Genomic DNA, 26,423 nt, shown 5'->3' on the forward strand with positions numbered 1-26,423 from the left:
AAATCTCTCCTTCAATCATAGAGATCGAACCTCTATCCTACGGTTGCCCTGTTCTCACACCCTCAACGTGGTAGTCATATGTTTGACGAAAAGCCAAATAGAGAGATTCGACATGTCTTTAGTTTGGTATTCTCCATTCTAGCTCTAGATTTCACCTCTGTTGCTATCACTCATCGGCAAGAGGCCTTCACACCTTGTCGGTCTCTCTCGGTTCCGATATCATCAGCTCGGTGTTTTTTTTTTCCACGGCAGTGGCGAGGGCACAAGGAAGAGACTTTACGAGTTTTTTCTTATCCCTCTAAATTTTAATTGTTCAATTTTTTCAATCCTAAATCTCTATGGGTGGTCAACCAAAGCATGCTATATTTGACGGCATGTGGCCGGCCACCAGAGCCGTATCATAGGCCGAGATTAAGGCCCCCTCAAGTGGACCAGACCTGGACCCATTAAATGGACTTTAACTTCTCAAGTTCCACAATTAAATTGACCCTATTCCCATTTTAAAATGTGGCCCAATTCCATTGGCATCAACAAATCTAATGAATTCATGTACCATGATTCGAGAGCCTCATTTCTTGTATTTTTCAAGATATATATCTCCTTTGATTATATATATCCTTCTTTTTATAATGAACTTGAATTGCCCATGTCCCTAATTGCAATGAAACGTGGCAAGAAATGTGAATGCTAAATAATAGTGTCAATTTCTTGGATTAGGGGTCAACTTATGTCATTATTGACATATTAGATCCCTAATTTACATGAAATGTGATAGAGATACATAGGTGCGGATTCAAGTGTTGACAGCAATCTAAAATCCCAGCTTGCATTTTAGGAAGCCAACTGAGAAGGTGTTGAGGAAGCTGAGGTCGTCTTGAGTGGTAAGGGGTAGTAAGCCGACTCAATTCTACTCATTTCATGGGAAGCCTTTAACGCGTGGAAGGGAAGCCTTAAGCTTGTAGTATACCCCACCCAATAGGAGTCAAACATCACAAGTCTTGAGCATGTTTATGCTCTTGTACTGCGATTAACCTATTCATTCGTGCTGCTTAATGCAACACTTTAATTCCTTTCCATCTATTTATGGACTGATGCCTTAAAATCATTATATTACCCATGTATTTCCAATGGGCAAAATCAAGTGTTATAACTATTAAAATTATGTCTCGAGTGTAAGCCCATTATGAAATTCGATGCACACGAGGAGCATTTGTTGATCAAAGTTCGGCGCAAATTGACGCGCAACTTGACAATGAAGAAGCAAAGCATGAAGGCCTTCTACACATGCGTATATTTGTCAAAGATGTGCACGCCTCCCAAGTCCTTTTTTCTACGTCTTTAATTGCATGCACATGGATGTGCATGCACGGTGATAAATGGACGTTGAAGACCAAGGCCAAAGTAAAAAGTTGTGGGCTTGTTTTGTCTTCGTTCATTAACTCCTTGTTTTTTTCCTTTGCTATTTCATTCAGCTGCAGCCAACAAAAGGAAAGAAAGAGTAAAATATTAATTGAAGTAGTCGAACGTCATGGATGATCTTGGAAGACCGCGGCCATCCTTTTCTTATGCTTATCTTCAAAGATTATGGGCGCATGTTTTCTGCCTCATTAAATGCGTCCCATGCAAAGTGTGCATGCGCGCCCATGAATTTTGGTGGGCGTCAGTGCTGATTGTGAACGCCTGGATGAGTTCACATTTCTGTCTTGTCTCTCCTTTAAAAGGAGGATCGGAGAAGAGAAGCGATGTAGAGCTGGAGAGAGAAGTCGTGAGACTTTCTAAAGAAAAGGCAAAGCTCTCGGCATAGAGGAATTTTTCTCATTATAATTATACCTAAGTGTTTTAGCCAGTTAAATTCTTGTTAGTGGAATTTATATAATTTCTTGAGTGAGATTTCGCTAGGAATTATGAGGGGCTAAACACTGTGTGAGTTATTTTAGTATAATTTGAGATTGGAAAACATTGAGAGTATGTTTGAGTACTCAAGTAATTGTAATATCCGGTGTATCGCTTGTTTCTATAGTGAAATTTCGTACTACTCTCTTCGTGAATGTAGGTTCCGATATTCAGACCGAACTACGTAAATCTGGTGTTTGATTTCCTTTCCTTCCTTCCAACTATTTTATCAAATTTGCTAGTCCATATTCCGTGCAACAATAACTGTTCCAAAAAAAAAAAAAAAGATTGCATTGACCTTCTTATTAGGTGAGGCCCATTATTTTAATATTGTAATCGGCCTCGACATTTGGTCCGTTTATTAAAGGGAATTTTCCATAAGCCTCATCCAATAAGACATGAGGCCCATTTTTTTTCTAATATAATAGTGAAAATTGCATTCGGCCTATCTAGTATTTTTAATGATTGTTCTCCATTAAAAGTCCATTAGGCCTTTTCATGCAAAACTCTTGAAAATACTTTTTTTTTTTTGGTTGATATATTTTTCTATTGAATGTCAAAATTCTGCATGGTAGAATCCCGTAGATCTCAAACTCGGACTAGGTCACAAATTTGATGATCAACACCTGAAAATCATGATTGCAAAATTAGCAGTGCAATACCGAGCAAAACTGCCTTGAAATATTTTTGCCCTCCAAGATATGAGTTGATAAAATAGGATCAAGAACACACCTTCGAGAAGCAAAACGTAATGTCTGTTTCCAACTCAATATAATTATCATGATTGGATGATAAGAAGTATTTTAAAAAATGGTCAATATCACGAAAAACTTTAAATGGGTACACTTCAATAAATTTACCTCAAATTAACTTTTTAACCATAAAACACCTCAAATTGATAAAACTGTGACAAATTTACCTCAAATAATTTATTGATCACCAAAAATCCCAATTTGGTACATTTGTAACAGATTTACTCTCCATTATCCGTTAATTAAAATATCATGAAAACCTACAAACTGGTACACTTGTAATAGATGTGAGATAAAACTACAAATTGGTATATCATATTATTTAACTTAATAATTTGATGGTAAAATTTAATGAAACTAATGGAGAATAAATTTGTCATAAGTATATCAATATGGGATTTTTATTGGCTAAAAAATTAGTTTTTGGTAAAATTATCACAAGTGTACAATTTGAGATTTTTCTAGTATTAATCCTTTTAAAAAAAAAATTACCTCTCATGATTGGACTCTAGATGACTAGAAAGGCCTCCTTCATATTGCAAACATAGAATTTGTTGCATTCTTCACATAAATTTCTTCCCTTAAGCACCATCTAAGTATATATGTACTACTATGACCGAACAAAAAGTACTTATTTATTACAGGTGGCAAACCAATTCATTAACTCATGTTTGATGGGCCATATCATATATGAGTGGGCTAATATTTTACAAACAAGTTTAAATGAGTCCAAGAAATAAATAGCCAACTATACATGGGTCAAAATGGGTTAGAAACAAGTCCATTTGAGACCCCTTTTATTTTCATGTGACATCCATTTGAAACCCATTTTTTACTGAAATAATAATAATAATAATAATAATTTGTTTCTAATAATTTTTAATAAAATAATAATAATAATAATAATAATAATAATAATAATAATAATAATAATAATAATAATAATAATAATAATAATAATAATAATAATAATAATAATAATAATAATAATAATAATAATAATAATAATAATAATAATAATAATAATAATAATAATAATAATAATAATAATAATAATAATAATAATAATAATAATAATAATAATAATAATAATAATAATAATAATAATAATAATAATAATAATAATAATAATAATAATAATAATACTAGTAGTAGTAGTAAATAACCAACTACCTTCCTCCCCCTCGTCTATGTCTTCCTCTATGTCACCTCTTTCATTGGCTTACCCTTCCTCGGCCCCTCCCAAGTGCCCACTGTGTTCATCCCTAGGAACCAAGTATTGCCCCATTTGCATCCTCTTTGCCTCCCCCTCGTCTACGTCTTCCTCTATGTCACCTCTTTCATTGGCTTACCCTCCCGTTCATCCCTAGGAACCAATTATTGCCCCCTTTGCATCCTCTTTGCCACCGCCATAGGCCTCTTTCCTCTCCATCGCCTGCAATTTTGAGAGCATCTATGTGGGTGACAAGGGGGGCATCACCATCGGCGCTCCATACTTGTTCCTCCTTGTAAGCTAGGTCTTGGAGGTCATGGCATTCTCAAGGCGGTTCTCACCACCGCCGATTGTGAAGAGGAGGAGGAACAAAATTTTATTTGATTTCTTGAGCTTTAGGTCACAATGCTTTGCATGCGGCACATGCAACAATTATAATTTTCCTTTTGTTCTTGCCTCCACACAACCGAACTAAACTCCAAAATCCTCATTCCATAGCATCAGACCTCTAGACTCCCCTCCTAGATTCTTTAGCTTATGCTAGAATTCACTCACAATCTACTCATGTCTCCGTCCTCACTAAAACAGTAACAAATCATCTCCCTTCAATTCCATTGCGTGTATGGTCCTCGTTTCCGTGATCATCTGCGCTTGCCAATGTCAGTATCAAGAGAGAGAGAGAGAGAGAGAGAGAGAGAGAGAGAGAGATGTCAAGCTCTATTGTCCTTTCGAACCCAATTTCCCACGAGAAACTCCCTTTTAGCGTCACCTCTCATCTACTTCCCAAACCAAACCGACCCTCCAGCTCTAGAGCTCTCCGTGGCCCGCAAGTTCCGTTGAAAATATTTCCCAACTTCTTGGGAAAGTTCTCGTTCGGGCTTCTATTAGGGACAAAGACACGAAAGAGACCTCTTCTTCAAGCTTGCCTTGGATTGGGGAGGACTAGGTAGGGTTTGAAATTGGAGAGCAAAATATTATGTCGCGGGTGTACTTTTTTGTGATTCCGGGAATTTAAATGTGAAAGGATTTTATTTGATTTTTGAATTTTGAAATATGTTTAGCTGATGGGAAATTTATGTAGGTTGAGCAGATTTGTGGGAGGACAAAAAATAAGTGAACTGATCGGGAATGCGAGGGCATCATACGTCACTTGAACAATCCATCAACCTTCACTTCACCGCTACATTCACGACCCCATCTATACCCGACGCCGGACCCACCCACGCATGTATTCTTGTTCATCAATGCGATGCGCACCCATATTGCTCATATGCCACACAAAATCTTAGCCCATGACTTAATTCAAACTCCCAAGTTGTCTCATTGACTCAACAAGCCGGTCCATGGAATTGCTCGCTCCTTGGAGGTAATATTTTAAAGAGAAAATTTACTAAGAATTGGATCCTGGTCAGGTTGGGTCGGGTATGAGCATAAGTCACTAAATTTGCATTACATGTAAAAATGGGTTAAATTAGTCCATTTAGGTCGGACCATGTTTGACTAAACCTGCCCATTAACAGGCCTAATACTTTCTACTCACCTAAATATATATTTGCTATTATCTCTTCAAATTAATGAGTTGCCTTTATTATAATTCATTATACTTGACTTCCCAAATATTTACATAGTGTATGCATTTATATTAAACATCAATAGAATGCATAATTCTTTTGCGGTAGTTACTTGTTTTGGGATAAGGGAACTATTTTTATCATTTATTCTCAGGCATCGCACGGTTCATGTCTGGAGAATAATTTCATTCTTGTAGGTTGATATTGCACTGAAAAGTTTTCTAACTCAGGCACATCTTGTTATCATGCATGGTTCCAACAATTTTCAGAAAGGCCTTTTAAATCAGAAGAGCATAAAGTAATAGAAAAGGACCCACCTGGAATAGAGCTGTTGGAAGATAGTGACTTGTTCAATTATTTTTATTTTATTGACTTGGTCAATTGAATCGTGGCAAGACTACGCTTTCTTTTTTCTTTTTTCTTTTTTTATTTCCGTACTCTTGCCTAAACATTGCCTCTGATGATGACACGTGATATTCTAAATGCCAAGCAAACCTCATTTTTCTTGCAAAAATTGGCTTTCTCGCGTTTTCCAACAAAAAAAAAAAGCGACACCTAAGTGTTATCTAAGAATATAGTTGAATGGCTGCCTTTTTTAATTCAAGCATTCATTCAAATGTAGTAACTTTTTCATTTAGGCCCACTATAAATAGTAATTATTTTCACAATAAAAAATATTTTCGATAAGTTAATATCAACTAATATTTACGATGGTTCAATGTCGTTTTGTAATAGTCCAAATAGAGCGCACTTCATTGGTCTTCTATAGTTCGACATGGCGTACTTTTCCTTCTCCCTAAGATTGATTACCCCAAATTAGACATGAAGAATAATTGGCGAATACTATTTTTCTAGTAATTGGCGAAGAAGCAATAAGATAATCAATTTTCATATTCAAATATGATCTCAATGAGATGACAATAAATTGTTGTAGATCTTGTTGCTTATTCACGTCATGTTTTGCACCAGGAAAAAGTTATTTACTTCACTCCTACCTTCTTTGGAATTAGGAGGTCAGAATTCCTCCCAAGAAAAGATTTCTATAAAAACCATGTGTCATCGTACTCTTATTTCAAAAACAGCAAAAAGCTACGATTAAAGAAGTATTAGTAACTATGAAGTTCATGATTAACGAAAACAATATATTGTATAAAAGAATAATTTCTTTTTTGTTTTTTTGTCCATTTCTTACTCCTTACATTGCATTGTGTCGTCAACAAAATTGAAGAAAGTTATCATAAACTGTATCCAGGCTTATCCTTTAGTTTTTAGTTTTGTTTTTCGGTTGTTGGTTTTCCCCCTTTCGTACATCCCATTATGTCATTAACAAATTGAAGGAAGTTTTTAGGAAATAAACTGCTTTTTTTTAGAAACACTATAACTGAAGGAACCGGTTCATTATTATTATGAGAAGCAAAATATACTTCACATTGATGAAATTACGAAGAAGAAAAAGAAGAAAGCCATGCCAAGCATGGGTAAGAGCAATGGTTTACCTAATAATTCATAGAGGAATCCATTAATCGCTATGTACATAACTCTTCACATTGCTTAGATACCACATTAATTAACAAAAACCAAGAAGTTAATGGCCTATATGTCAACTTACGTATATTATATTAAGTGAATTTTTTTTACTTGTTTTACTTTTTAATAACTCTTAATCCTTTTTTTTTTATAATTAAATATACGATATATAAAAATTTACAACTAAAATTTCAAATAATTAAATATCATTTAGAAATGACCCGCACAAAGCTCAAACATCGACATGGTCAAATGTTCAATTGATTACAAAGTATCATCTTGTTATTGCGGTGAACACATCGAAAATTGACTGTTCTTCCTTTTCTTTTAAGATGAAAACGGAGGAATACTTTGCTCGTGCCGGAAAAAGTTGTCAGGATCGACCGCGGTCTTCACACGCACCAACCTGTCGAAATTGTTCTTGAAGTATTTCTTTCCCCAAACGCTGGCTTGCTTATAACTCGTGTTGCCTATCACATTGTTCATTCCTATGTCGAGATCCCTGTAGTTGATGTAGGCCTCTCGAGGCGATTTCGACACATACTGCGCCATATAACTGTAGAAGCTTCGTATCCAACTCACATGCTTCGGCGCAACCTCGTTGCCTCCAGTGGTCCACGCCGTTATGTGCTGGATCTTGTACAAAACCCCGGCTCTGTGAGGGAAGGGAATGGCAGATTCAGAAATTTCTGCCATTTTCCCGCCATAGGGGTTCCAAATCATTATAGGCACCCCTTGATCTTCCTCAAAGAACCTCTCCCACATGCCCTCTAAGCCACTCTCAGGGATTGGCTCCTTCACATAATCCGATTTGTTCTTGAAGAACGTTTTGGTGTTGGAGCTCCTGTTGAGCAAGACTTCCAAGGGTGTTCCGCTCGGAAACCCCGCGAAGTAGAGGACGGACTCAATCCAGCTCATCTCGGTGCAGTCCTGTCTCGTGACGTTGAGCTCCGGGAGGCGGCTCCTTGTCACCTCGAGGAGCGAGTCGACCCCACCAAGGTAAAGGGTGTTGAAGATGGCTTGCATCGTCCTCGTCCCGTTGGGGCCGGAGTTGTAGCTCTGCAAGATCAGCCGGATGAATAGGTCGTTGGGGAGCTTGTTCGCGACAAGTTGCCACTGGTGTACGAGCTTCGTTGCATTTTGCTCCAACGTCCTCAGGATCGTGAACACGGTCACGGTTGACGGCACCGGGACTAGCTTGACTTTCCAGGACACTACTACACCGAAGCTGCCACCTCCTCCACCTCGAATCGCCCAGAAGAGATCTTCCCCCATTGATTCTCTATCTAGGAGCCGACCCTGAGCGTCAACCAACTGCACGTTGATTACATTATCGGCAGCAAGGCCATATTTCCGCAGCAGCGTGCCGTAGCCTCCACCACTGAAGTGCCCGCCAACGCCAACTGTGGGGCAAAGGCCGGCCGGGAAGCCTAGGGTTTTGCTCTTCTCAGCGATCCTATAGTAAAGCTCGCCAACTGTCGCACCCGACTGGACCCACGCAGTTTTGTCCTCCGCATCCACAGAGATTGATCGAAAATTCGCCATGTCGACAATGACAAACGGGACTTCAGACAAATATGAAAGGCCTTCATAGTCGTGACCACCACTTCGGGTCCTCATTTGGAGTCTATACTGTTGGGAGCAGATAATGGTGGCTTGGACATGAGAGATGTCGAGCGGTGTCATGATGAATAAGGGTTTCGGAGCAGAAGGAGTCAAGAGGCGCAGGTTCTGCATGGTAATGTCCAAGACAGAAGAGTACGAAGAGTTGATTGGAGTATAAACGAGTTTAGAGATTGCAGATGCGTTTCTGGAATGAAGAGAGAGGCATTGGAGGAAATTTTCAGGAGTGCTGATATCAAAAGCTACCAAAGGAGCTGCAAAGAGAAGGAGAAATGCCAAGTGATGGTGCAAAGTGAAGTTCGCCATCTTCATTTTGTTATTTTGTTCTCTTGAGCTTGCATTGCCAACTCTATTAAGCGTCCCTTATTTATAGTGCATGAGAAAGGACACGCGGTGAAACGTCGATAGTCGAATTCCACACTTCGCTTCCAATCGGTGATAATCGACACGGACGAAGTTAGCTGAGTTTTCTCCTGCATGATGACGTGCACGAAAGTTGGCACGATATTACGGTTTGACTTTCTCATGTTCCCGGCCATTGAAGACTTTGAATTCCATAGACAATGTGGCACATTGTTTTTAAAGATTATATTTGTGGTCGGGGGAGAATGATTAAGACCTTTTCCAGATAATTATGCTCGGAGTTATCTGCAACAGGAATATTACCAAAGGAAAAGTCAAAACTTGGCTCTATCGAACTGTCTTAGAATTGATATTTGACATAGCAACTTCTATCCGTAATCGATATAGATTTCTCTCTTCTTGGTCAGAGTTTGACTCTGCCTTAGAGCCTAACCTGTCAACCGTACTTATGGGAATATTCAACATTGGACAATTTCAATCTTGCCAAGCTGTTTCTGTTATCACATGAAGATTTAATTCAATAAACTGCTTTCCAGAAAAGTTCATAGTGATTATATATACAGTCCGCTTGGTTGGGTTTGGCCAGTTTATATAATTCACTCTGAAGAAATATAGTTATTGACCTTTTTCCAGTCAATTAATCAGGTGCTGTTCCATTGTTTTGACTTTTCTTTGAGGGTACGTCGTCTATATTCAATATGGGCTGCTATTCAACATTTTGTTCAATTATTACTTCCGAAAATTCAAACACCTAGAAGATTTTGTATATATTTGACCCTAATAACTAAATTATTTTTTGTAAAGTATATCACCAAGGATTCATATTGAACCTTTTTCATTATGTCCCTGAGCATGATGCATGGTTGCGTGGTCTTTCGTTTCTTTACTCTTATTTTTTTGGCTTAAAATAAAATGATCCACGTCAATTTTCTACTAACTACAGACATGTGATGAAGAATACTTTTCTCTCAGCTTGTTTCAGCAACCCTTGCAATGAACGCGTAGATACACTGAATTATATAGTCAAGAGTAAATTATCGAAAGAACGTAAATATAAGCTTTACAAATTGAGATGAGAAGTATGAGTAATACTCATGGGAAAATTCAGTTGAATTTTGTTCCTACATAATTATGTGCATGAAAGTTGAAATGATATTACGTTAGCATCCGCCTTGGAACAAAATCTTGCCAAGTTATTTCTGTGAATTTATTATTCGATTGATTGTAATAAAAATATAAACCAGAAGGTAATGTCTTTAAAATATACTTCTCTCTTCTTGGCCAGAGTGAGCATCCGCCTTGGAACAAAATCTTGCCAAGTTATTTCTGTGAATTTATTATTCGATTGATTGCTTTGGTGAATCACGTTATCCAAGGATACGTATTACATGTACATCCTATTCTCTCTCTTTTTCCTCAATTATTATTTTTTTATACAATATGCACAAGTGTTGGACCGAGACGAGATATCTTGAAAAGTGTTAATTTTTAGAATCAGATAATGACAAAATGTCTACAATGATTTGACCTTAATTAGGGCTACGTGGTATATATTTGTATAAATGATTACTTTTAGAAAACTACATATGGAGTAATCATTACAGAAAGACCCTATGAAACATATCAATTACATATTAAAACCCTCCTCAATTCAAAGTATGCCTAAGAATTGAAACATTAGATCTCAACAGTGCGTGTCACATACTAGGTAGTCCTTTGATGAAAATGTTCTCCAGCTAATCCACTATAGACACATAGCGAACATGTAGATTGCCATAAGCAACTTGCTCTCGAGCAAAGTAAATATTCAACTCAACATGCTTGGTGTTAGCATGAAACACAGGGTTGAGAGCAAGGTAGGTGGTGGGTTGTCACGACATATGGTGAAAGGAAAAAAAAAAAAGATGACCCCTAGCTCACGAAGTAAATGGTAAATCCAAATTGTCTCAACAACATAGTGAGCTATGGCGCGATACTCAGCCTTTAAATTATAAAAGGGCCATGCTAGCTTGCTTCTTGGCACCTAGCTTCTTGGCACTCCATGGAACAAGATTGGTGCTGAGAAAGACACAAAAACCCAAGGAAGATCATCGAGTATTAGAACACTTAGCCTAGTCCTCATTCGCATAAGGAGTCAATGAAGTGGGAGAACGCCGCTCACTAAGAAGCAAACCATGGGTGGATACACTAGCTGCATACCTATATTAGGGGTGTTAATAGTTCAGGTTGGGTTTCCACGATATCCAAATTAAACCGAATTATATGGAAGTGCATGTATTTTGACTCGAACCAAGACTCGATGGTTGGTTTGGTTTTTAAGTTCGCCACATGAAGCCCACTTTGTGTAACTCCATTACTCTCTCCTCCCATTTTTACCCATTCTTTGGAACTAAAGAAGAAAAATTGAATCTTTTCAAACTGACCTCCTTCCTCTGCTTTTTCTTCACAAAAGACAAGGAGTCGTCCTCTTTTCATGCTCCACTTGAGACGATGAGCTTTATTGTTGGTGACCTCACAACCTCGCGGCCCGTCTGAGCTCAACGACACAAACCGAACCCGATCATGCCTATATTTGTCTCCTCTTCCCCTCTTGACCTCGGATTGGGACTGATTCGACCCATCAAATAGGATCGACCCAAATTCAAAGGTGAGTCAAGCCCTAGTTCTAGGGCTTGGTCGAGCACCACTAGAGTGTGCATCAAATCTCAGGTTGTTGTCGTCGCCTGTTATCCTTGTCTATGAGGGAAGGCTCTAGTCATGCTAAGCCTAGTGGGTGCAAGTAAATAGAGAGACGCATTTAAGGTTACTACAAATAGAGACGAGCGAGGGGAGACACGGCAGGGCAACAACATTGAGGATTGGAGCAGCGGCGGCGAGACAAAGAGGGAGATGGAGATATGATCAAGAGGCTAACGAGGACGAAGTCAAGAGTTGTGTTCTTGGCGATGGAGGTGTAGATGACAATAGGGAAGGAGATACCCAGAGAAAACTTGTAGCGCTAACAGGGGATTCACAATTTCTAGAATGAGAGAATGTATGTTTTGATGTGTTCGGTTCGGTAATTTTTTACACCCCTAACTAGAAAATGAGGTAATTAGTGTTGATTTATGAATTGACTAACCAAGATCACAGTAAAACTAATAGCGGGCTTAGTCATAAATACATACTACAATGCACCAACCATTTGTTGATACGACATAAGAAAAGCAGGAAGCTCACCAAATTTAGCTGACAATAAATTCTTCAAAACCAAGGGAGTAAACATGGGGCTTAACCTTAACAAGGTCAAATTTGCATAAAAACCTATCAATATACTTGGCCTAAGGTTTAAAAAAAAAATGTACCATTAGAGCGGTGATTAGCCTCACCAAGGAAATAGTGTAGTGGTCCCAAATCCTTCATAACAAATTCCTATGAGACCCAAGTTATCAAGGGCAATAATAAATTAGGAGCTTAAGGGTAACACGTATATCATCAACATACAATAAAAGGTATAGATCACCCTAAGAGGAAGCATAGACAAATAGCAAATGATCAACCTTACTTGTAGTGAAGGCCAAAGATAACAAAATGCTACTGAAATGATAAAACCATGCACATGGAGCCTATTTTAAGCCACAAATGGCTTTTCATAGACAACACACTTGATTAGGGAACTTAGGATGAGAGAAATTGAAAGGTTAGCGCAATAAACTTCCTCACAAAGGATGTCATGTAAGAAATAATTTTTAATAAAAAATTGGCCTATGACCCATCTTGAAGAAATCACAATAGAGAGAACAAACTAAATTGTAGTGGGTTTAATGACCAAGCTAAACTAAATTGGCCTACTCTAGCTTGCTGCTTAAATCCCTATGCAACAAGGCAATATTTGAAGCGTTTGATAATTTCATCGGATTTTTCCTTGACCTTAAAAACCTATTTACAATTAACTAATTTCTTAGAATTCTAAGGTGGTACAAGATCCTAAGTGAGGCTAGTGACCAAGGTGATAAATTCATCCGTCATGATTGCTTGTCAACGTTGATCAGAAATGGCCATAGAATAGTAAGTTGGTGTCTCTCAGTGGAAAGAGAGAGATTAAAAATTTGCTGGGTTTAGACTTCTAAATTTGGCGCGATCTGCATAAGATGAGTGGAGAGCTAAAATGGAAATGCACAAGTTGGACAAAGAGGGAGAGAAGATTTTTCGGTGTCCGATGAGGGAGGAATCAGTTCAAAGAGGAGACAGATTGGAATAAAGGAAATCAGTTCAAGGAGAGGGGCAGTTGAGGAGAAAAAGAAACATAAGTAGGCTGGATGCGTTGAGAGGAGGAAAAAGGCAGGCTAGGATGTTGGGGTAAAGAAAATGAGAGAGACAACGAGATGGTTAAGCCGGATGACAGGAGAGAGGGCAAGAGGGAGGAAGAAGGACGAAAGGGCTTCTTGGAAGAAAGAAAAAGATAGGGGTTTCAAGGAGGACAAGAGTTGTAAACATCAAGTAAGAAGAGCATCACCTAACATAAAAGAGGCATACGAGCATGAGTCAATAAGATCCGAGACATTTCAATTAAGTGTTTGATTTTGCATTTTGCAAAACCTTTTTGAGATGAGGTGTTTGGACAAGAAAGATACGGAATGAATCACTGGTGTATTCACCCCTGCCATCAGATTGTAAAAAGTTATTTTTAGGACATTACGTAGATTTTCGATAAAACAACAAAAGTGATGAAAGTGTGTTGGCACCTTGAAATTATTTTTCTTGGGAAAGACCCAAGCATACTAAGAGTTGTCATCAATGAATAACACAAAGTATTTAAAATTGTAATCAGATGAAACTGGACTAGTCTTGACATCATAATGAATTACAACTAAAAGAAAACATGCACAATGACTAATAGATTCAAAAAGCAATCAATGAGATTTGCCAAGCAGACAAAACTCACAAGATCCTGACTTATAACTAGAATTGTAAGCATGATGCAAAACTTGTTTATTTGAATGACCAATACAAACGTGACATCAATGGGTGGCAAAACTTTGCTTCCCTTACCTTCCCCACCGAACCATTTCCCAGCAGATGGTCTAGAAGTCCAGGTCTCGCCATTTCAGCCTCTTGATCTCTACTGCTGTGATTTCGGGAGTCTGTTGTGGTTGAACCGTCTTGCAAGGTGATTGCTGCGTTGGGTTCTTTCCTCCTGCTATCCCACATTGTGCCATTGAAGCTTGGACCTGGTAAGTCTCCTTCATCCAATGGCTTTTCGTTGGTAGGATTTGTATTGCACACCAGGTGTTTGTGGAAATGGCTGCTGTTTCTTCTGGTGTGATTGGCCCTAGCCGAGAATCCCAGCAACCTGCTGGTACTTCAAGGGGCCGAAGCCCCACCTCTCGTGTTCATGGTAGCTCATCCCAGGGGCTTCCCGGATCGGGAGGAATTCCTACCACAAACCCACGCTGGTTCGGATGTCAAGCGAAAGGGCGGCTGATCTCCTCAACCCGCTCGGGCCAATCGAGAGGTCGCAGCCGTGGCCGGTCCTCTTCCAAGAGACCACGGCCGCCTGTTCAGTAATCAAGTGATCCAAAAACAACTCCGGCTCGCTCATGGGCGAGTGTGGCTTGCCTTGCTGCAAAAGGATATGATCTATCCTATATCCCACCTACTTTTGTGGACAACAAGCCCATCGTTCGTCTCTCGGAAGAGGCTATGGAGGCTTCGGACCCTGTGTGGAACGAGTACCTCGTTGGCTACTATGTAGGGAGAACGCTACCCTATAAGCTCACGGAAAATTCATTGAAGTTTACTTGGGGCCCCAAACTTGTTGAAGTTTTGGCGGATGACCAAGAATTTTACTACTTCCATATCCCGGACCAGACCTTCCGAAGGAAAATCCTAGAAGATGCCCCCTTACGGTTGCAAGGGTGCCCCTTATCTTGAAGCAATGGAAGCCCCTTATGGAGCTAAAAAAGGAAAAACAAGAATCCATCCCCGTCTGGATTAGATTGAAGAACCTCCCCTTAGAACTTTGGTCGGCACATTCTATTAGTGCTATAGCAAGTGTCGTGCGGAAACCACTTTATGTGGATGAGCGAACGGAGCAGAGGAAGATGATCTCCTTCGCAAGGGTTTGTGTGGAGCTCCATACGGGTCAGCCAAGGAGTAATTCTGTAGACGTGGTATTGGAAGGAGTGGTCCGCTCGATAGCCATTGTGTATGAGTGGAAGCCGATGGAGTGCGGAAGATGTGGCTGCTTCGGTCACAATTGCGATGCCCCACCACCAAATACCAGAGCAGGTAGACCTGTGCAAAGGAGCCAGAATGCTCCTCCATCGACGGGGGCTGGACCGTCTCATGCCCTTGACCCGACACCCCCTGTCCAGTCTCATGTACCTGTCCCGGTGGTGGATCCCGAAGAGCAGCAGCATGAGATAGAGCAGGTCCTTCAATCACCGGTTGAAGCCGAAGTGGAGGTTGTGCCTCACTAAGACTGGAATCAGGTAAAAGGGAAGAAGAAGAAGAAGAAGGCTGCTCCCCCCAAGGAAGGTTCCACGTCCCTCCATAGTAGCTCCGGTGATGAGGGCATCCAATGTGCTGCGAAGACCTCAGCTTCGGGTAAACCCGAGCCTCCCGTATCCTCACGCAAGCCGTCAAAGGGAATGACCACTCCTTTGAAGGTGGTCCTACCCCTGTCTAGCCCCGAACCAACTAACTCCAGGCCCTTCGAACAGCAAGTTAGAGGTGCCGAATTGGATGTCTCGTCTAGCTATGAAGATGAGGATTTGCTGGAGGTGGATACGTCCTCGAGGGCTGCCTCCAAAAGAGTGGTGACGATGCAGGACAAGCTGCTAACTCTACTTCCTGATCCTCCTCCTGCCACGACTCCTATGGTTTCAGCTTCCACTCGCCGGAAACCTCCGAAGCCAAGGTAACCGTTTCTGGCCCCTCATCTTATATATATTGCTATGTACATAGGTATCTAGAATATTAGGGGTCTAATGGACCCTTCTAGACAAGCTGAGGTTCGTAGTTTGGTTTCCTCAAATAGACTTTGCTTTGTTGGCCTTCTGGAGATGAAAGTACCAGAAGCCATGTTCTCTTCTATCTCTTCAAGTCTGATAAGGGATTGGAGTTGGATTTCAAATTATAGTTGTGCTTCCAGAGGGAGGATTTGGATTGGCTGGAATCCGTTGATTATAAGCTTTAAAGTGTCTTCGGTAGATGCCCAAGTGATCCATGGGAATCTTAAGATGCTCTCTTCGGATATAGCATGTTATATATCGATTGTATATGGGCTGCACACTTTCACTTCCAGGAGACTACTCTGGGAAAACCTTATCATGAAAAGTGCAGCTCTACAGGATTCACCTTGGCTAGTCGTGGGTGATTTCAACGCTATCAAAGACCCGTCTGATAGACTTGGGGGATCAGATAGATGGATACCATGCTTTGATGATTTTAGACAGTGCTTATCTATGGCTGAGTTAGATGATTTGAGGTATGTTGGATGTCGGTTACATGGACTACCTCTTCTGGTATTTTGCGGAAGGCAATGAAGATTGATAGAGTCCTAGTCAATTCCAAATGGTGCCAGGTCTTTTCCTTCTCGGAAGCTTCCTTCCTTACACCAGGTATATCTGACCACTCCCCTATGGTGGTCAAAGTTTTAAATCCAGTCCATCGAAGAAAGCCTTTCAAATTCTTCGACTTTTGGATGGATCATCCTGATTTCATTCCAATTGTCAACCAAGTTTGAGGGATGCCGGATGAGGGAGTGCCCATGTTCAGACTGGCGTGCAAGCTCAAGGCCCTCAAAGGTCGCCTCAAGAATCTCAATAATGAATCCTACTCCAACATATCCATCAAGACTTCTGAAGCGAGGGCTGCGCTCCGGACTACTCAACTTGACCTTCAGCAAGACCCGTACTCTGTTGCCCTTGCAGAATTGGAAAAGTCTCAGCGGTGCACCTTCTTGGACTTGCGCTCTAAAGAAGAATCATTTTTCAGGCAAAAGTCCAGAGTTAAGTGGCTAGAGGAGGGAGATCGCAACACCAAATTCTTTCATCATTATGTCAAAAAAAGGCAGATAAGAAATAGAATTCTTTCGGTTATGGATGCGTCGGGTGTCCAAATCACTGAACCGGAGCTTGTTCATCAGCATTTTGTTAGACACTACCAGGATCTTTTGTCGCCACGACTTAGTCATGGGAGACCCTCGGTTGGGGACATCAGGGAGGCTATCCAGTTTCCCCTCACCTCTGACTAGGTTAGCTTCCTTAATCGGCCCGTTTCTGACTCAGAGATCCGTGATACGGTTTTCTCGCTAGCTAGAGGAAAAGCACCTGGACCTGATGGTTTCACAGTTGAATTCTTTAAGCATAACTGGGAGATGGTGGGTCAGTTGGTTATATCGGCAGTGAAGGAGTTCTTCATTTCGGGTAGGCTCTTAAAGGAGATTAACAACATCATATTGGTCCTTGTACCAAAAACCCCGAATGCGACTACTGTGGATGATTACAGGCCAATCGCCTATTGTAATACCATCTACAAGTGCATCACTAAAGTCATGGCCAATCGGGTTGCTGCAATCCTACAAAATGTCATTGGCCCTTCCCAGAGCGCATTTGTTAAAGGTCGGCGAATCAAAGATAATATCCTACTGGCTCAGGAACTCTTTTCTGGCTTTCACATCCAACCTTACTTACCTAAATGTGCAATCAAGGTAGACTTCAGAAAAGCCTACGACACAGTCGACTGGGACTTCATTGAGACTGTCCTTCAGGCCTTCGGATTCCCTGATCACTTGACCCAGCTCATCATGACATGTGTGAGGACCCCTAAATTTTCCATTGCTTTGAATGGGGAGTTACATGGGTTTTTTGCCAGTGGTCGTGGGCTTCGTCAGGGAGACCCTCTATCTCCCTACCTATTTACATTGGTCATGGAGGTACTATAAGGTATTCCCACCACTCACTCTTCGATGCCGGAGTTCAAATATTACTAGAGATGCAAATCGACTAACCTTACACACTTATTCTTTGCGGATGACGTCTTCTTGTTTTGTGAAGGCGACTTGCCTTCGGTGAAGCTATTCAAGGAAGGTCTCCAAATATTTTCTGATTGGTCTGGATTGGTTCCAAACACAAATAAGAGCGAAGTCTACCTTGCAGGAGGTTCACCTTCTTTAAGAAACCAAATCCTTCTTACCCTTGGTTTCCTAGAAGGAAGACTACCGGCTCGCTATCTCGGGGTTCCCATCATCACTTCCCGGATCAGCAAGGCGGATTGCTGCGTGCTAGTCAACCGCATCACTGCGAGAATACAATCTTGGACCCATTGCTTCCTCTCCTTCGCCGGTCGGCTAAAATTGATCAGGTCAGTCCTTCATGCCATCCAAGCATACTGGGCTAGTGTTTTTATCTTACGTGCAGCTGTCTTGGATCAAATTGAACGAATACTTAGACAATTCCTATGGAGAAGCCTGGAGTTGGGAAGAGGGGGTGCAAAGGTCTCCTGGGAGGACGTTTGTTGCCCAAAAGACGAGGGGGGCCTTGGGATCTGAAGGCTTCGGGAGTATAACAAGGTCGCCATGTTAAAACATATCTGGATTATGCTTGCCGATAAGGAATCTTTATGGTGCAAATGGATTCACTCGACCTTCTTAAGAAGGGCGAATTTCTGGGTGGCCAAAAAGCCAACCTGCTGTTCGTGGGCCTGGAAGAAGATCCTCCAACTCAGGACTGAGTGTTGAAGCTCTTTCTATTGGAGAATTGGGAATGGTTGCTCGGTATCCCTCTGGTTTGATAACTGGCACCCTAGGGGCCCTTTGAACTTGTACTTTTCGGACTCGGCCATATATGCATCCGGCCTTCCTAGGCAGGCGACAGTGGCGGACCTATTCACTAATTGTGGAGCTATGATTAAGGGGGTCTTGGACTCTTGGGCGGATCCCCTTCCCACCCTCTCCCACTCTTCCGATCGTTTCGGCTGGAAGGGAAATACCTCCCATCTCTTTATGGTGGCTTCGGCGTGGGATTTGATTAGGAGGAGGAAGACTCGGGTCTCCTGGCACACATTCATTTGGAACAACTCCATCACTTCAAGGTACCAATTTAACCTTTGGCTTATTGCCAAACGCAGGCTTCCTACCCAAGCTCTATTATTATCTTATGGTAGGATAGATAGTGCCTTGTGTCCATTCTGCAATGAGGTACCGGATTCTATAGACCACCTATTTTTGGCTGCCGCATCTCCGCTAGCATCGCCTTCTTTTTGGGCCTCCAGTGCAATCTTCCGTGGCGAAACAATTCGTGGGTCAAGAACCTCAATTGGGCCGCCACTTTCCTTATGGGTAAAGACTTTTATAAGTGCATTGCTCGCTTCTCTTTTGGTGCTCTTTGTTACTACATATGGAAGCATAGAAATAGCATCCTATTTCGAGAGCGAAGCTTATCCGTCCCGCAGAGGTGAAGAATCAACTCATCAAGGTCGTCGAGACAAGGCCACCACCTACGGGAATGTGGATGATACATATAGAAATCGGAGGCTACAGCGTAGCTGGGGTATTGATCCAATCATTTTTTCAGCTAGGGACTATTCTACTTCTGCAGGGCCCTAGCTTGGTGTTTGCTGTTTGGATACTCTTCATTTACACGGCTGCTTCCTTGACGGTTCTTCACTTTTGTCGCTACCGGATGTATGCGTAGTTTGTGGTTCTCTTGGCCTTTCGTGGCCTTCTGTTGCCTTTTGCCTTATGTGGCTGTCTTGCTTACTTAGGCCCGCTCTTGCGATCCTCTTATGCATTCGACTCCCTTCCACTCACCCTGACTTGTTGTCTTGTTGAGTGCAAGTTTGTGGTGTCGGATCTTTTGTATGTTTTGGTTAAAGCTCAATATATTCTTACCTTTCACCATAAAAAAAAAGCTCTTTCTGACAATCAGGTACTTGTTCAATTGTGGTGTCAGTATGTTCTGAAGAAAAGAAAGCCCCCTTTTCAAGACCATATATCAGGCTCACTGAGTTGCACTCCTGATTTCATGGTTAAGGTTCAACCATTCTGAAATTGCCGGTACGTTAGGGCTCAATTAAAATATAGATCTTCCTGAACAAACTTAGAAATTGAGTCGATGAAGTGTTCATTTCATTGATATGTGATATGTTGTACAATATATAAAGATATCACCACACATAATTATGGTGAAAATTAGAAGAAAAAAGATAATAATTTTATTTACAAAGAAATTAAATAAAAAGACAAATAAGAAAATATCTCTAAATGATCAACTCTTTGATACTCGCTTCGTTTGTTATTTTCATACGGATTTGTAAAAAATTCTGCAATGCAACCATTCTGATTTTTTTCCCAATTGATTTGTTACTTCTACACTCCCATTTGGACTCTTTTTCAATAATTTTGTGTATTTGGTTGATATTCTTGCAATCGGCATGACATATGTGAATGTATCGTGGTGCTATTATGATCAAGTTCTTTTTATATAAGTTCAATGGAGACTTAATAGGCTAGAGAAATGTGTAGTAACAACTTCTTGAGGATAATATCGATATACTAGTATTGACATCTAAATTTTGGTGATCCGATTAATTGTTTATTGTATTGAAAATTAGGGATTAATTCGTAAGACCTGAACAAAAATATTAATTGCATAGCATGTGGTTTTAGGAGCATTTATTTTGCATTGGACCGGTGATAGATGGGTTTAAATTGATGATTCTGAGCTTTAATTTGACGAGTTAGACTAAGCCCATGAAGAGAGGGAACTAGTCCAACCACGTTATTTTTTGATAACCGAAAATTAACTTATGAGGAATGGCGATTTGATATTTTCGATAATATGATTCATATATTCTCAATAAGGACAAGCATGGAAAGGAGATATTATGAGCTCATCTTTGCAAGATTTGAAATTCGAGAAAATTCTATTACAATCAACAACTTTTGGCAATATTTGATCAATCTTTGGGTTTTTGGATGATCCAATGGAAAAGAATTTCTTGTTGATCCTGTGAATGTAAATGTGCGGACAAAGAAATCAAAAAAAGGCAAGAAAGGATTAGCGGATGGGAAGGAATGTTTTAAAAAAAATATTTTCAATGAGGACACATGGATCCGCATTGCATACAAAGGAAAGAAAAAGGACAGAACCACACCAAAGCAGGAAGTCGGTAGCTGGCTTTCTTTGATATTTCCTTTTTTTTTTTGGGGGGGGTGAGGGAATTCTTAATACGAGAGAGAGACATGTGAGAGATAGAGGTCGGGTCATTAATAGTCCGATCCAAATTGACCCATTAACCCATTTATGACCTATTTATGTCTAATGTAAATTTTCCAATCCATTCCCGACCCAACTCATACCCGACCCGACTCATACCTAACCCGACCCATTTAACTAAACTTAAAAAAACTTATTTCTTATATATGTTTAAAAAAATGGTATTGCTAAAATAGTTTTATACAACACAAATTTAATTGACAATTTTTATAATTTTTAAAATAATTATTTAAAAAAATCGAATCTTAATTATTTTTTAAATATAATTTTTATTTTTTATTTTTAATTTTCTTTTTTATTTTTTGTTCTTCTTCTTCTTTGGCCGCCTGCCAACCACGACGACGGCCGGCAGCTGGAGCCACAAGCGAGCCTCAAGCTCGCCCGACGCCGGCGAGCTCGAGTCTCGCCGGGGTTGGCGAGGCCTCCTCCTCGCCGATTAGACGAGCTCAAGGCTCACCGGCGTCAGCCAGCTTGAGCTCTCCCTCGCCGAATCTGGCAAGGCTTGAGCCTCGCCGGACGCCGATGAGGCCTTCGCCTCGTTAGATCCAGCAAGCTCGAGCTCGCCCCTCGCCGAATCCGCAAGGCTCGAGCCTTGCCGAACATCGCCGAAGCCTTCGCCTTGCCGATTCGACGAGCTCGAGGCTCGCCGACGTAAGGCGAGGCTCAAGCCTTGTCGGACATTGCCGGATCGAGCGAGCTCGAGCCTCGCCCGACATCGGCAAGCTCAAGGCTCGCCTGGCCGGCAACCGCCATCGCCGTGCCGGTTATCGATTAAGAAGAAAGGAAAAATAAAATAAAGAAAAAAATAAAATAAAATAAATAATTATTATAATTTCAATTTTTATAAATAAAAATATTTTTGTAAAGTTAAATAGAGAAAAGAGAGTCTCTCTGTAAATTGGTTCATTTTTAATGGGTTGATAAATGGGTCTTAAATGGGTCTGCTCTTAGACCCATTTAAGACTCATATATATCATCATCTTTATTTTTAAAACCTACTATGGGTGCTTTGGGAAATAAGGCTTGACCCATTAACGACCCATTTAACTAGAAATGGGTTCATAAATGGGTCAATGATCCATTTTGACACCTCTAGTGAGAGAAGAAAGAGCGTGAGTCTTCTTGGTCGAGTCTTGGCCAAGACCCACGCCAACGCTTCGTCGCAAAGGCTTTCATCGTCCGCGATACATTGTCAACGGGCTGCCATCCTGTTGAGCTACTACTCGACTACCACTGACAACGTTGTAGATCCGCTTTTGCCTCGACTGCTCGAGTTATGCCGATGTTGTCATTACTACCTTGTTCCACTGCAATCTTTGACTTGTGACGTCCCCGTTGTTCGCATCGATCGAAAGAGACTCCGATTTCTATTCTTTTGTTCCCCGGAACAAAAAAAAAAAAACAGAAATGGGCGCGCATGACAACCATTATGTTCCAGAAATAGATTTTTCTATTTTTATTTCTAGAAGAGTTTCTAAGCAAAAATATTCGCTTGATAATGACACAAAATATCTACTCTAAAAATAGAAATTCGTTTGATAACGACACAAAATTTCTTCATTTCGAACGACGACGAACCAGCGGATGGCAGTGACGGACGGCGGTGGCCGGTGGCAGGCGACTGGCGGGTGGCGAGCGATCAATGGACGGTGGTCAACGGCAACAGATGAAGGACTGGTTGACAAACAATGAGACGAACTTGTAAAATCGATGCCACAAAGATAGCCAACTCTATTATCAAAGAAATAAGGAAAGGGGCAACGATTTGGCACCCGTATATCCGGAGGTGTCGAAAGAGCAGGCTGTGAGAAGTGGAAAAACCATCAAAAAACGACGATTGTTCGTGAAGGTTTCCACAAAAAGACCCCTTGGTTTTGGCAAAGGGATAAAAAATCCCTCATTTCGGAGAGTGCTTCAGCTGAGTTTGCCAAACGGTTTAGGGTAGAGTGTCAAATTGGAGTGTGGACTTAAGTCCTATCTTGATTCTATTTTAGAAATAGAGAAGTAGAAATTTCTACTTGAGTTCTATTCCAAACCTATTTTTAGAATAGAAATCTATTCCAAATAGAAAAATGGAATAAATTTATCAAATGGATTTCTATTCTAGAAACAGTCTGAATAGAAAATTTGTTTCTAGAATAGAAATTACTGGTTGTCATGCACCCATTAACTTATTGTTCCCGGAAACAATTTCTAGAAATAAATTCTTTTTTTTTCTTTTCTATTTTTCTTTTGTTCTTCCTTGTTGCAACCACTGTAGTCTGGCTGCCAATCGTCGATTACCTCTGGCCACCGTCGTCAATCAATCATTGCTGCCCAACTGCCGGCGACCGTCGATTCCTCCCGATGGCCAACAACGGTCGACGCCGCCCGACTGCCGACGACGGCTGGCGCCGCCCACAACCAACCGGCTGATGACCACCACCAATCGTTGTCGCCACCGCTCGACCGTCGGTAGCTTGCCGCCTCCACCAATCGTCGCCACTACTCATTGACCGCTTGCTGCCATTGTCGACCACCGCCCATTGCCACATGACCATCATAAGGTTGCCGATCGCCGCCACCGACTGCCACCGTAGGGACCGCCGCCCATAGCTTGCGCTTGGGCGGTGGGTCAGGGTGGCAATCCCGCGACGGCGGTCGGCGGTGACAGCGGGGTGGTCCTACAAGCAACAAAGTGGCAATCATGCGGCGGTAGGCAACGGTCCGTGAGCAAGAAAAAAAAAACGAATAAATACAAAAAGTTATAAATTGTACTAAATGCATTTTTATTCTTTTTCTATTTCAACAATATAAATTTTGTATATTTCCAAACACCTTATTTTACTCAGAAATTGTTCCTTGGAGAAAAAATAGAAAAGAACTATTTTTGAAAAGAAATAGTTCATCGGAATAGAAATGTTGTCATGAAGGAGCGCGCTCACCAGCGACTAAGATGTTTATGCATCTCAATTTCCAGAAGAAGGTCATGAAGTTTCATCGCCAAACCTGCAAGATTATGCTGATCTACCATCATCTGCATTTACTCCATCAGATCGAGCCGAAGCAAGTACTCAAACTGAAAATGGAGCAGATTTTCGCAGAATCATGGATATTCTTTTGGAGATGCGAGGTTAGATTTATGCCTTGGGATGCGAAGTTCAAAGCTTGAAGAATGAAGGTCAAGCTTCTTCCTGTTCATTAAATGATAAAATGCAAGCCCTCTCTGTTCAGAATCAGGCCAATGCCAAGAGTGAGCAGATTGTACAGCTAAAGGAAGACTTTAAAAGGCTGGAAGACTTTAAAAGGCTAGAAGGCATCGTTCAGTCTATGGAAGATTTCCAGCTTGTCCGCGTTCCCAAGCAATCTTAACTTCATCTCATCCTTTTTAATGATGACAAAAAAGGGGAGAGATGCAAGATTTGATCAAAAACCTTTCATTCAACTTTTAATTGTTTTTGATGGATTGTTTTGTGGTTTGAATCTGTTTGACTTTGGTTTGTATCTCGGATGAGAACCGAACTAGACTTGGACTTGATATTAACTAATATTGATATCTTATGGATGGCTTCATCATATACTTGGACTAACCTATTTTCTGTGGTTGCAGATTCTAGTGTTATTCTGTTAAGACATTTACCTCTATAAGATATGCATATGTGTTTAAGAAATGTTTTGCGGTCAAAGATATCCAAATCGCAGGAAAGTTTTGTCACCATCAAAAAGGGGGAGATTGTTGGAGAAATCTTCTTGAAGTGTTTTGAAGTTGACAAATCGTTTCTATCGCCTAGTCCGAAGGCTTGCCCCTCCACTATTTAAAGTCTAAAGACCTTGGGACAGCTAGACTCAAGACTCAAAGTCTATCCTCATTGTCAGTCTCTAATCCGTTGAAGAAAGGTTATCCAGAACTGGATGCTTCGTTGAGAATTTAACCTTATCAACTGGAGAAGATCTCATGGCTGGAGAAGACATAAAGGGAGTCCTTTGATTGATCAAAGATTGATTCGATAATTGAAGATCCGGTGATTGCCTAAATATTATTGGAAGGTTCTGCTTATGGAAACCGAGATCTTGATTGTATGGGCGAACATGATTGATGGGCTATCAACACGTTCCATTGATAGCTTGGACAATCTTTCTAATTGATTCCGTCCAACGGGTAGATTGGAGGAATTCCTTTGGTAAGTGCCAACGGGTATGATGGCATAAAGGAGTATATAAGGAAGACTGTCTTAGTTGTTCAAGGTGTGCGCGATAGAAGAATTCCAAAGTCTCGAAGCTCCTTTTTGTTTAGACAAATCCTTTGAGCGAATACTTGTATACGAAAGAGAGAGTCTATATTTGTGAGAAATCTTGAGGAGGTGTGGTAGAACATCTACACTTTGTGGAATCAAGGCAAAGCCGTGCTTTGTAACCTTTCTTGTTCATAGTGGAATCCAGCCAATAGGCTGTCAGTGAAGAAGAGTGGACGTAGGCTTGATATAAGCCGAATCACTATAAACCGCGTGTTAAATTTTCTCTTCTCTCAGTCTTACTTTGATTATCGTTTTACCCAAACTGTCTAGTATTGTGCAATTGCTTGAGAAAAATTCTTTATATACCTATTCACCCCCCTCTAGGTACTCATACTAGCAATATCAAAGTTGACCGTGATTCCTACGATCTGGTACCTGTCCAAACTAGGAAACAATAATCAAGTTCGATAAAGTTCACATCTAAATTAATTCTCAAATATTTCGTTTGCTCATTTGAGGTGTTACATTCTTGATTAAACTCCCAAACGATGTTATCTTGTCCCATGTTTCCCAAGGAGCCTTTCAAATTAGGGAATAATCCTAATTTCATAACATGCATACGATTAACAGTCCGATTTCAAAAATATGACTTACAATCACACGAAAAAATCGCCAATCCGATCTCACACTCGAGATATGATTTGCGATTTCGTTAAAAGTTAACCAATTCAATCTTATGCGTGAGATACGATTAATCTATTTATTAGATGGGTATCAATGATATCTTGCCTGATTTGTTGCAATGTTTTTTTTTTTTATGCCTTTGTTTGAATTGATTTTGCTTTCATAAAAGAAAACCCAAAAAATATATTTGAGTTGGATTTGGATTCATGCTAGAATATTGCCTATTTTAGGATAGGTTGCATATTTAGATTAGGTATTTTACTATTTCGGAATTTTTGAAAAAAATACTTTAGGATGTTAGGTTTCCTTTTTCTTAATTA

At 40.6% G+C, this 26,423-nt stretch overlaps 1 protein-coding gene across 1 annotated transcript; it reads right to left on the bottom strand.

Moving 5' to 3' along the window:
- Positions 1-7,140: 7,140 nt before the first annotated feature.
- Positions 7,141-8,927, bottom strand: LOC104441215 (berberine bridge enzyme-like 26). Its single transcript, XM_010054245.3, has one exon. It carries the CDS (start codon positions 8,889-8,891, stop codon positions 7,284-7,286), a length of 1,608 nt encoding a protein of 535 aa, XP_010052547.2. The 5' UTR covers positions 8,892-8,927; the 3' UTR covers positions 7,141-7,283.
- Positions 8,928-26,423: the final 17,496 nt, after the last annotated feature.

Source organism: Eucalyptus grandis, chromosome 4 (assembly GCF_016545825.1).
Source record: "Eucalyptus grandis isolate ANBG69807.140 chromosome 4, ASM1654582v1, whole genome shotgun sequence".
Taxonomy (NCBI): Eukaryota; Viridiplantae; Streptophyta; class Magnoliopsida; order Myrtales; family Myrtaceae; genus Eucalyptus; species Eucalyptus grandis.

Coding starts and splice junctions, on each gene's coding strand:
- LOC104441215 (XM_010054245.3), bottom strand. CDS start 8,891: ATGAAGATGGCGAACTTCACTTTGCACCATCACTTGGCATTTCTCCTT.